Here is a 13587-nt window from a genome sequence, read left to right as displayed (position 1 = left end):
CATAATTCCTTCTCTGTGACCAAATTCAAGTCCTTTTGTGAAGGCTGGACTTCTGCAAGTTTTCTTTCATGCATGGGTGCCTGCCAGGGATAGCACTCACTCAATTTTTGCCTGATAGCAGCCAGTGGGGGTCTAGGCAGATTTGCTGGCCCTGCTGGTTTGGCAGCCCTTAGAGAGGTTTGTCTGTTTCTTGCTACACTGTTGGGGGAGATTCCTCACATGTCCCTTGGAGTGAGGTGCTAGGTCCCAAAATACCCACAGAAGTGATTCATTTATACAAGGATATCTAATTAAAAAGGGGGATATAAAGGAGGACCATCTTATGCCACCATGTTGCTGATGTCACTTCCTATTATACTTACCATTATTAGGCAAAGAATAATTTAACTATAAAAATAGTGAACACAAAACACTTTTTTGGTCCATGGAACTATCATGCTGACCCTGGCATTTTTTTAATTGAAGAAGACAGTCAATGAAGGCTATTTAAATTGCTATATGGTTGAATGTGCTTTGACTTCATTAACATTCATATTTTTCCTTTGATATAAATGGCCTCATTTTAATTTTTATTGAATTGCTCTGTGAGGTAATGATACTTTTGTATCTCAGAGTACAAGCTGGTTAATTATTTGCTTTACAATTAAAGTGTTATGTGTATAAATATTAGCAGTTTAAACTTCTTTTTTCCTAGAAAAGAATGATGGAATTAAAATGAAGTATTAATGTTATATTTAAATTCCAACCATTATATTATAATAATGTGTCAGCAGATAGAAGCCACTGATAGATATGTACCCTTTTTAAGTCTTTAAAGTATCACAGATGAGTACCTTTCTTTTTTTTTAATAAAATTTTCAAAAAACATAGTGGGGTATTCAGAATAATGGCCCCAAAGATGTACACATTCTAATGCCCAGAATCTCTGAATATATTGTCTTACAAGGCAAAAGGAATTAAGGATACAGATGCATAATTAAGGTTGCTAATCAGTTCACCTTGAGGTGGGACTAATCTAATCATTGGAGTCCCTAAAAGTAGAAGAGGGAAAAGAGAGAGTCAGAGATAAGTGATCTTAAAAGGACTCAGCTTGCTCTGCCTGCTTTTGAAATGGGGTTAGAAAAGTCATGAGCCGAACAATGTGGTGTCTTCCACAAGCTCAGAACAGCAAGGAAACAGCTTCTTCCTTGGAGCCTCTAGAAAGGAATGTAGTTCAGTGCAACCCCTTGATATTAGCCTAGTGAGACCCATGTCAAATTCTGACCTATAAAACTGTAAGATGATAAATTTTCATTGTGTTAAGCCATTAAATTTGTGTTAATTCATTGTGGTAGTAATAGAAAACTAATACACTTAGCAAAACATAATTCATTCTATGTCTTTAAAATTATCTTTCCTTTCCTTCAGTTTAGCACTAAATACTTACTGAGTTTCTACCATGTCCCAACCTTATGTTAGATTCTAGGGACAAGAAGAAGAATAAGTCATGGGCTTCCCTTTGTTTCCTTTATTGGTACTTCAAAAGCACTAGATGGAAACTAATATTAGAATATTTTCTGAAGGTGGAAATTATCAGTTTTTACAAGGCCACAATTATCTCTGTATCTCCTGCCTTTAAAATTTGTACATAAAAGTAGAAGAAATAGAACTTACAGTAAGATGAATTAGATATTTGATGTTTAAATTAACATCTAACACAAAGTCATAAATTTTCCTTTTAGAGTAATTGTATTAAGTTTAAAATGCATATTTATAAATGCAGATTGGTGATAGTTTCATATTGCTATAGATAACTGAGTTTAGTTCTACTGATTGCTTTATCTCTTGGGAGTGTGCTGGGTTTTTCTTGTTTTTACATATGCCTTGTAATTTTTTTCTTGAAAGCATGTTGTCTTTTGTAGTTCCATAGAGACTGTAGTATGTAGCTTTCATCTCTGGAAAATGGACATGCCTCTCTTTCTGCTAAGAATGTAATATGGGCATCTCTCACTTCATTTGTTAAGAAGACTGTATTATCGCCATTGACATGTTCTTCTACTTTTATCAAAAATCCAATGACTATGTATATTTGTTTGGGTTTATTTCAGGACTCTATTCTGACCTGTTGATTTAGTATGTTTATCCTTTCATCAGTACCACCCTGTCTTGATTGCTTTAGCTTCCTGAAGTCAGGTAGTATGATTCCTCTTTGTTCTCTTTCAGAATTGCATTGGCTATTTAATTCCTTTGCCTATCCATATCAACTAGTCCATATCTTTAAAATATCCTGGTGGAATTTAGAGTGGGATTGCCTTGAATGTATAGATCAATTTGAGGAAAGTTGACATTTTTAAAATAATAAGTTACCACTGTTGAACAATAACAAGTTAAATATTCCATTCCATAAACGTGATGTATTTTTCCATTTATACAGAACTTTAAATTTTTTTAACTTTCTTTAGATTTTTATAATTTTCAGTGTACAGATTCTGTACATATATTTTTACATTTATTTTAAGTATTTTTTTGGGGGTGCTATTATAAATGATACTGTTTCTTAAATTTTTATTTTTTTACCCATCAAAAGTGTATAGAAATACTATATATTTATATCTATATCTTGTATCTTGTGATTTTGATAAACTCAGCTTATTAACTCTAGGAGCATTTTTGTGGATTCTTTGTGTTTATAGACAATAGAATGCAAATAAAGACATGTTTGTATCTTCCTTTCTAATCTGTATACCTTTGTTTCTTTTTCTTGCCTTATTGCACTGGTTTGGACTTCGGATGTTATGTGGATATAAGTGGTGAGAGAAGAGGATATACTTGATTTTGATCTTAGGGGGAAAGAAGTCTTTCTTCATGAAGTATTATATGAGTTCCAGGGTTTTTTTAAATGTCATTTATCAAGTCAAAGAAGTTCACTTCTATTACTAGTGCTGAGAGTTTTACCATGCTGAGTTTTATCAAATGCTTTCTTTCTGTACCCATTGATAAGATCTTAATTTTTTTTTCAAATTCTTTTTATTCTGGTAAAATACACATAAAATTTACCATTTTAACCATATTTAAGTGTACAGTTCAGTGATATTAAATACATACATAACACTGTAAATCATCACCCCCATCCATCTTCATAACTCATGTTCATAACTGAAACTTTACCTATTAAATGATAACTCCTTATTTCCTTCACCCCACCTTTGGCAACAATCATTATACTTCCTGTCTCTATTATTTTGTATCTAAGCACCTCATATAAGTAGAATCATATAGTGTTTATCTTTGTGACTGTTTTATTTCACTTAGCATCATATGGGTTCATCCATGTTGTAGCATATTGCAGAATTCCATTCTTTTTAAAGATTGAATAATATTCCATTGTATGTAGATAACACATTTTGCTTATGTATTCATCTGTTGATGGACACTTGAGTTGCTCCCACATTTTAGGCATGTGAATAATGCTACTATGAACATGTGTACAAATATAAATGTCTCTTTAATAACCAGACTTCAACTTCAATTTTTTTAGTTATATACTTAGATTGGAATTACTAGATTATTTGGTAATCCTGTTTTTAATTTTTTGAGGAACTGCTCTACTGTGTTCCACAGCAACTGTACCTTTTTACATACTTAACAACAGTGCACAAGGATTTCAATCTTTCCACATCCTTGCCAACAATTGTTTTCTGTTTTTTTTGTTTTTTTTTAATAGGAGCGAGCCTTATGGGTTTGAGGTAGTATCTCATTATAATTTGGATTTGCATCTCCCTAATGATTAGTGATGTTGAACATCTTTTCATGTGCTCATTGGTCCTTGAATATTTTCTTTGGAGAAATTTCTATTTAAGTGCTTTGCTCATTTTTAGTCTGGTGGTTTATTTTTTTTATTGTTGCGTTTTAAGAGTTCTCTTATACTCTGGATGTATTAATCCCTTGTTGGATAAATGATTTGCAGATATTTTCTCCCATCCTTTAGGTTGCATTTTCACTCTGTTGATAGTGTCTTTTGATGCACAAAAATTTTAAATCTTCATTAAGTCCAGTTTATTTATTCTTTATTTGGTTACCTGTGCTTTTGGTGTCATATCCAAATAATCATTACCAAATCTGATGTCAGGAAGCTTTTCCCCTATGTTTTCTTCTAAGAGTCTTATAGTTTTAGGTCTTACGTTAAGATCTGTGGTCCATTTTGAGTTAATTTTTGTGTATGGTGTTAAATAAGGGTCCAACTTAATTCTTTTGCATGTGAACATCCAGTTTTCCCAGCACCGTTTGTTAAAAAGACTGTCCTTGCCCCATTGAGTGGTCTTGGCATCTCTGTTAAAAAAGATTTGAACATATATGCAAGGGTATATTTCTGGTCTTTATTCTATTCCATTAGTCTATGTTTGTCTTTATACCAGTACCACACTATGTTGATTACTGTTGCTTTGTAATAAGTTTTGAAATCAAGAGGTATGAATCCTCCAATTTTGTCCTTTTTCAAGATTATTTTGGCTCTTCAGGATCACATGAAATTCCATATGAATTTCAGGATGGGTTTTTCTATTTATGCAAAAAATGTCATTGAGATTTTGATAGGGATCACATTGAATCTGTAGACCACTTTGAATAGTCGTGACATTTTAACAAAATTAATATTTTCAATCCATGAACATGGGACATGCTTGCATTTTTCATGTTGTCTTTAATTTCTTTTAGCAATGTTTTGTAGTTTTCATTATACAAGTCTTTCGCCTCCCTAAGTTACTTCATAAGTATATTTTCCTTTTTGATGCTATTGTGTTTGAATTGTTTTTGAAATTTTCTTTTCAGATTGCTTGTTATTGTATAGAAATGAAACTAATTTCTGTGTGTTAATTTTGTATTCTGCAATTATGATTAATTCACTTATTCTAATTATTTTGTGTATGTGGAGTCTTTAGAGTTTTCTACATATAAGATCATGTCATCTTCAAACAGAGAAAATTTTACTTCTTTCTTTCCAATTTGGATGCCTTTTATTTCTTTTTTTTTCCTAATTGCTGTCTAGAACTTCCAGTACTGTGTTAAATGGAAGTGGTGAAAGTAGACATCCTTGCCTTGTTCTTGATCTTAGAGGAAAAGCTTTTAGTCTTTCACTGTTGAGTATGCTGTTCACTGTAGCTGTTTCATCTAAAGCTTTTGTTATGTTGTGTTATTTTTTTTTCTATTCCTAGTTCTTGAGTGCTTTTAGGAGAGTGTTGAATTTTGTCAGATGCTTTTTCTGCATCAATTGAGATGACCATTTATTTTTCCCTTCATTCTTTTAATGTGGTATATTACATTGATCAATTTCCATTTGTTGTATCATCCTAACATTCCAGGAATAAACCCTACCTAGTCATGATGTGTAACCCTTTTAGTATGCTGCTAAATTCAATTTGCTAATATTTTGTTGAGGAGTTTTGCATCAGTATTCATAAGGGATAGTAGTTTGTAGTTTTCTTGTGGCTTTGTCTGGCTTTGGTATTAAGGTAATGCTGACCGTATAGAATGAGTTGGGAAATGTTCTCTCCTCTTTGGTTTTTGGAACAGTTTGAAAAGGATTGCTTCAGTTCTTCTTTAAATATTTGGTAGAATTCACCCATGAAGTCATCTGGTCTAGGGCTTTTTTTATGATCAGGAGATGTTTGTTTATTGATTCAATTTCCTTAATAGTGATGTCTATTCAAATTGTTTATTTCTTCGTAATTCAGTCTGGGTATGTTTTGGGCTTCTAGGAATTTGTCCATTTCATCTAGGCTATCAAGTTTGCTGGTAAAATTGTTCCTAGTACTCTTTAATTATCATTTTGCTTCTGTAGAATCAGTAGTAATATCCTCACTTTCATCGTTGATTTTAGTAATTTGTATATTCTCTCTTTTCCTCTTAGTTCATCTAGCTAAAGGTTTGTTGATTTTGTGATCTCTTCCAAAAAACAAATTTTGGTTTCATTGATATTCTCTATTGTTTTTCTGTTTTGTGTTTCATTTATATCTGAGCTAATCTTTTATTATCTCCTTCCTCTGCTAGCTTTAGAATTAGTTTGTTCTTTTTCTAGTTCCTTAAGTTGTAAAGTTGTTTATTTGAGATTTTCCTTGTTTGTAGCATTTACAGCTGTTTGTTTACCCTTTAGCATCACTTTGGCCACATCCCATAAGTTTTGGTATGTCATGTTTTTGTTTTATTCATCTCTTAAGTGTTTTCCAATTTCCCTTGTGATTTTTTCTTTGATCCATTGACTGTTTAATCTTTAGTGTTTAATATAGTTATTTATATGGATTGATTTTCAAATGTTGCATCTCATTTTTTATTCCTAGAATAAACCCCATTTGGTGATAATTTATTATCCTGCTTCTATATTGCTGAATCCTGTTTGCTCATCTTTTTTAAAGGATTTTATGTCCTTTTTCATATGAGATGTTTGTCTGTGGTTTTTCATTTCTTGATGTCTTTGTCTTTTGTCATTAGAGTAGGTTATGATGTCATAAAATTAGTCAAGAAGTCTTCCCTCTTTCATTTTCTGGAAGAGATTAAGTAGAGTTGGTATTTTTTTTTCCTTAACTATTTGATAGAATTCACCTGCGAAATCCTCTTGGGCTGGTGATTTCATTATTTTTATTTTAATTTTTTGGGGGGGTACGCAGGCCTCTCACTGCTGTGGCCTCTCCCACTGCGGAGCACAGTCTCCGGATGTGCAGGCTCAGCAGCCATGGCTCACGGGCCCAGCTGCTCCGTGGAATGTGGGATCCTCCCGGACATGGGCATGAACCCGTGTCCCCTGCATCGGCAGGTAGACTCTCAACCACTGTGCCACCAGGGAAGCCCTCATTATTATTTTTTTTTAACTACAATATTTCATTAATAGACGTAGGACTATTCATGTTATCTATTTATTCTAGAGTGACTTTGGGTACTTTTATGTTTGAAAGAACTCGTCCATTTCATCTAATTTGTTAGTTTTTTGGGCAAAGAGCTGTGTGTATTATTTTTCTTATGCTTTTAAAGTATATGTATCTACATAGATGTTGCCAAAAGATTTCTGCTTCTTTTCTCCTTTTTTTCCTGTCAGTATTTATAGAGTTTGATTATTATTGTTGACTCTTTCAGTGAACCAATTTTTGGTTTCATTGATTCTCTGGAAAAAGAATGTGTGTTCTGCTGCTGTTGAATGGGCTATCTTGTAAATGTCAGTTAGTTCAAGTTCTTGATAGTATTGTTCAGATCTTCTTTATCCTTTCTGATTTTCTGCTTGTTTTATCAGTTACTGATAAAGCAGTTTTGAAGTCTCCAAGTAGAATTGTGGATTCATCTATTTCTCCTTTCAGGTTTGTCAGTTTTTGCTTCATATATTTTGAAGGTCTTTTTTTAAGTACATAAACATTTAGAACTATTATGTCTTTGGGGATAACTGAGTCCTTTGTTATGAAATAATCCCTCTTTATTGCTGGTAATATTCTTTGTTTTGAAGTCTGCGTTGTCTCACATTGCCATAACAACTCCTGCTCTCTTTGCCTCGTATATCCTTTTTCATTCTTTTACCTTTAACTTATTTTGGTCTTTATACTTAAAGTGGTTTTCTTGGACAAAACATATGGTTAGGTCTTGCTTTTTTAAAATCCAATCTGAAAATTCTGTCTTTAAATCAGTATGATTAGACTGTTTGCACCTAATATGATTTATTTATATACTTGGATTGATTGAAATCTACTGTCTTTTCAGTCTCTTCCTATTTCTTTTTTTTTGATGAAAGTTCATGATAATGCAATTGACAAGGAAATTTAGTTATTTCTGAGATATACATTTTAAAATAATAACTAGAATTATGACATAACATTATACCAGAACATATAAGATTTTTAGGAATTTCGTACTTTTTATGATTACGTTTAATGTCTACTATTTGCTTAGTATTTTAATTTTTTTTCTTTCTTAGTTGATAACCTAAGGTTTATAAAATATACCTTTATATGTAATGAGTCTACTTGCAAATAATACATGCTTCATATGTAGTATAAGGACCTCACCACAGTATATTCCCAGTTTTTCCTTCCCATACTTTTTGCTAATGTTGTCATAATTCTTCTATTAGAAAAGGCACTATACACTACTCCTATTATAGACCAGAGCTTGGCAAACATTTCCAATGTTTCTCATTTCTTAGAGTAAATCCAAGTGGATGTTTGGTATCACATTCATTCTCCCTCAAAAATTTCCTTTACCATTTCTTGTAGTACTGATCAGCTTGCAATGAAGTTTTTTTACATTTTGTTTGTATCTTTTATCTAAATGATATTTCATCTGCTACAGAATTCTCAATGGACAGATTTGGGGGTATTTTATTTGTTTTCTTTTGGAACTTTAAAAATATTATGCGATTGTCTTCTTTCATGGCTTCTGATGAGAAGTATGCTGTAATTTTTAAACATCTTTTTATATCTTAATTTTCCTGTATGTATCTGTCTTTTTTCTCTGACTTTCTATGCAATGTTTTTTCTTGGTTTTTGATTTTTAGCAGTTTTAATATATCTTTAGTTGTTTTTTGGTATTTAGCCTTTTCCATGTTCTCTGAGCTTCTTGAATTTCTTGCTTTGTGTCATTAACTTTGGAAAATTCTTAGCTGTTATTTCTCTCTATATACCTTTTACTTCTGAGCTTTCAATTACATGTATGTTAGAACTTTGATATTTATCCCAGAGGTATTGGATGCATTGTTTATTGTTTTTTGCCCCCAATCATTTTTTCTAATTACATTTCTGTTATGATAATTTCTTGTGACATGCTTAATTACCTGACTTTCCTCAGCTCTGCTGTGTCTGTTCATGAGTCTGTTGAAGGCATTCTTCATCTCTTTTAATGTTTTTTTCATTTCCAGCATTTCTATTCGATTCTTTTAGTTTTCATCTCTCTGCTAATATTTTCCACCTGACCTTACATGTTGACTATCTTTCCCATTAGATCTTTTAACATTTAATCATAATAGTAATTTTAAATTCCTTGTTTAGTGATTTTAACATCTATTTCAGATCTGAGTCTGGCTCTATTGATTGCTTTGAATGTGCATTATTTTCCTTGCTTTTTTATGTCTTATAATTTTTTTTGAAATTGTCATCCTGCGTAATTGTGTTTATGCCTGGAAATGGGCTTTCTTTCTTTCTATTAAATCTTTAGTTTGAAAGAATGTTTGAGATGTTTGAAAGAAGCACTAAGTTCCCTATATGTAAAAGAAGCTATCACAATCTCTGTTGAGGTAACAAATTTACATACTGTTTTACTGTCTTCTTGTTATTAAATGTTTTTTTTAATCACTCTTTGGGGGAGGTCTTGCTCTTCATAGTTCATTCTCTCATGTATACTTTTTAAAACATCCTTTTAGGTTATAAACTGAATTTATTCCCATTTTACAAATGTGAAAACTTAAGTAGACCAACTTACCTAAAGTTAAACATCTATCAAATGGCAGAATTGGGACTGGATTCTCCAGGTCTGTCTGAATTCCTACCTGTGTTTTTAACTATTACCCTGTTTAGAAGCATTTAGCTTAACAAAAATATTGTTGGGTATCAGTTATATTGAGGATCCTGTGGTAAGTGCTGTGGAGGGAGGATGTGATCATTATGAAGTGGTCTGCATTTAATATGCTAATATTCTAAGAATGGAATTTAAAGAGTATCCCTTTTCCCTTAGCAATTGGAGCGGTAGAAATACACAGTAAAATATTTTATTTATAAATGATACTTGGTTGACATATTTTAGAGAAACCTTTTGGGTTACTGTGAAGGATTCATTAACATTTAAATGGGCCAGTTCTCCTCAGGAGTAGGACCATCATTGGCTTGGTTCCCAGGCCATTACTTATTCAAAGCTCATGAGTGACACAGCCCAGAAGACACTGTACAAAGATAAATTGGATTGTAGAGCACAATATGGGGGTATAATTCAACATGTGGAAGTGATAATTGACTGAAACACAATAAGAGGATAAGGAAGAACAGGGAACATTCTCCCCAAGCCTTACAGAGTACACCTTCAGCAAGGATAGGGAGGAAGAAAAAATCATTGGATAAGAACCAGTTGATAAGTTGTTTAGAAAATCAGAATACTGGCAATGCTGTACAATAGAACTTTCTGTGATAATGAAAATATTCTATATCTGTGCTTGTAGATATAGAAAATATTCTATATCTGTGCTGTACAGTAGAAAATATTACCCACCTTAAATTCCCTTTCAAGCTAGAGGACTTCCCAAGCATTGTCCACCTGGGATTTAATCCACTGATTTTGAGGGCTGGTTTACTTCTCCTAATTATGCTTAGGGCAGACTGACTTCCTTTCTCAGTTACTTCTCTGACTTCACATTTTCACTTTATTTTAGACAGGTAATTCTTTACTCTCTTCAGCTCCTTGGCTTTTGGAAGTTTTTTGTTCCTATATCTTATTTAATAATTTGTTTTTATTGGGAATGTTGGTCTAAGTAACCTAAACTACTATTAGAAACAGGAATCTTGTTTTTAATTTCATCGAAGCATGCCATGTTCATAATTTTCCTGAGCTCTATGGCATAATCTTTCTTTTGTATGTTTCTCCTTTATAATGTTTTCCCGTGTTCTTTTTCACCATTTTTTTTTTGCAGGATTTTTTCATAGGTCCCATGTTGAGAAAATCTTTATTGTCACTTTTCATTGGTGATGTTCTTCTTATAAGCTGGAGAAGTAGGCAGCTTGATCAGTTGTCTTCAGACACTTTTCTCATCAACATTGTTTTTCCATATGACTGCTTTCTTAGGTAGCCAAAATCTCCCCTGAAGCCCCATATATTATAGATTCTTTTTTTTTCTATCTCTTTGTGTTCTTGTTGCTTTTTTTATTTTCAGATTGTATAGGGGACAGATATTTGTTCTTTTTTTCTTCCGTTAACTTAACCTAGAAGTTCTGTTTTGTCTTTAGATGGACTGCTGTTTGTACATGACATAGGTAACACAAATTTAAGTCTTAAAATGTAATTCTCTGCCAGTTTCTAACCTTGCCTTTTCTGTATTTCTACATGCTTGTCTTTTGATAACATTGCATTTTCCTCCTTGTCTGAAAGAGTCTGTTAAATGATTTAGAAATTAGTACCATACTTTTAATGGCCTCTTGCTTCTTTATATATGTAATGAGGCTTTGGATTAGTTGATTTCAAAGATTTCCCTCTCCAGTTAGTAATTTCTTTTCAGGCTTACTGTTTCTAAAACTTTCTTTTTGTAGTTTATCAGTTCAAAAGTAAGTAGGTACTACAGGGATACACTGTAATTTAAACAATTTCTTGAATCTTCTGTTAAGTGATATTGATCCACACAAATATCTGCACATAAGTGTTTATAGCAGCTTTATTTATTATTGCCAAAAATTGTAAGAAACCAAGATGTCTTCAGTAGGTAAGTGGACAAACTGTTGCACACTGATACAATGGAACATTATTCAGCAATAAAAAGAATGAGTTGTCAAGTCTTAAAAAGACATGAAACTTAAATGCATATTTCAGAGTATAAGAAATGTCTGAAAATGTTACTTTATGATTCCACCTACATAACATTCTGGAAAAGGCAAAGTATATAGAGATAGTAAAAGGATCAGTTATTTTCTGGGGGATTGAGGAAGGAGATGGAGGAGGGATTAATAAGTGGAGTACAAAGGGTTTTGAGGGCTATAAAACTATCGTGTGTGTTACTGTAATAGTTGGTTCATGACACTATACATTTGTCAAAAGCCATAGAACTATACAATACAAAGAGGGAACCCTAATGTAAACTCTGGACTTTAGTTAATGATATACCTACATTGGTTCATCAGTTGTAACAAATTTACCACACTAATGTAAGATGTTAATACTAACAGAAACTGTGTGGCATGGGGGGATGGTGAGTAGGAGAGGAGAAGATAGAAACTCTACTTACTGTACAATTTTTCTGTAAATCTAAAACTTATTCTAGAAAGTAAAATCTACTAATTAATTAAAAGATATCGATGCCTGATAAAAAGTTTAAAGTATTGAGTATACAAAGTAATCAAATAAACATTAGTGGTATCTAAGTAAAGTAACAGAACAACATTATTTGAGAATATGTTTCTTTTTATTGTTAACAATTTGGTCGTTATTCTGCCATATTTTTTTTAACAATACCTGTATTTTTTACCAATACCTTTATTTTTTTAACAATACCTCATTTCTGTTCCTGTGTTTATTTTTCTTTTCTTTTTGGTTGTTTCTATTAGGTGTACTAGCCCTATCTTGGTACCCACCTGACTCAAATGATGAGAATGGAGAACCTACTGATAACTTGGTACCAACTATTTTGGATAAAGCTCATAAATATAATCTGAAGGTATTTAATTTAATTTATTTTATTGAGATGTAATTGACATATAATATTAGATTAGTTTGTGTTCAACATAATGATTTGATATATGTATATATTGTGAAATGATTATCACAGTCTAGTTAACTTCCATCACCACACGTAGTTACAATTTTTTTTCCTATGATGAGAATTTTTAAGTTCTATTCTTTTAGCATCTTTAAAATATACGATACAGTATTTTTTTTTAATTTTTTGCTTTATAACAAATTTAATGTTATACATATACATATGTTCCCATATCCCCTCCCTTTTGCGTCTCCCTCCCACCCTCCCTATCCCACCCTTCCAGGCAGTCACAAAGCACCGAGCTGATCTCCCTGTGCTATGTGGCTGCTTCCCACTAGCTATCTACCTTACATTTGGTAGTGTATATATGTCCATGCCGCTCTTTCACTTTGTAACAGCTTACCCTTCCCCCTCCCCATATCCTCAAGTCCATTCTCTAGTAGGTCTGTGTCTTTATTCCTATCTTACCCCTATGTTCTTAATGACATTTTTTTTCTTAAATTCCATATATATGTGTTAGCATACAGTATTTGTCTTTCTCTTTCTGACTTACTTCACTCTGTATGACAGACTCTAGGTCCATCCACCTCATTACAAATAGCTCAATTTCATTTCTTTTTATGGCTGAGTAATATTCCATTGTATATATGTGCCACATCTTCTTTATCCATTCATCCGATGATGGACACTTAGGTTGTTTCCACCTCCGGGCTATTGTAAATAGGACGGCTATGAACATTTTGGTACATGTCTCTTTTTGAATTATGGTTTTCTCAGGGTATATGCCCAGTAGTGGGATTGCTGGGTCATATGGTAGCTCTATCTGTAGTTTTTTAAGGAACCTCCATACCGTTCTCCATAGTGGCTGTACCAATTCACATTCCCACCAGCAGTGCAAGAGTGTTCCTTTTTTTCCACACCCTCTCCAGCATTTATTGTTTCTAGATATTTTGATGATGGCCATTCTGACCAGTGTGAGATGATATCTCATTGTAGTTTTGATTTGCATTTCTCTAATGAGCAAAGATGTTGAGCATCCTTTCATGTGTTTGTTGGCAGTCTATATATCTTCTGTGGAGAAATGTCTATTTAGGTCTTCTGCCCATTTTTGGATTGGGTTGTTTGTTTTTTTGTTATTGAGCTGCATGAGCTGCTTATAAATTTTGGAGATTAATCCTTTGTCAGTTGCT

General features: G+C 32.7%; 1 protein-coding gene across 1 annotated transcript in view; it reads left to right on the top strand.

The window, feature by feature from the left end:
* Nucleotides 1-13587, top strand: part of MANEA (mannosidase endo-alpha) — a 67147-nt gene that overhangs the window by 17268 nt on the left and 36292 nt on the right. Inside the window, exon 3 of the mRNA XM_060115255.1 lies at nt 12246-12355. Coding sequence (XP_059971238.1) covers nt 12246-12355 — 110 coding nt within the window. The remainder of the gene's footprint in view (nt 1-12245; nt 12356-13587) is intronic.

Source organism: Mesoplodon densirostris, chromosome 12, assembly GCF_025265405.1.
Source record: "Mesoplodon densirostris isolate mMesDen1 chromosome 12, mMesDen1 primary haplotype, whole genome shotgun sequence".
Taxonomy (NCBI): Eukaryota; Metazoa; Chordata; class Mammalia; order Artiodactyla; family Ziphiidae; genus Mesoplodon; species Mesoplodon densirostris.
Note: the sequence above shows the minus strand (reverse complement) of the source record. Positions and strands in the feature narration are given on the sequence as shown.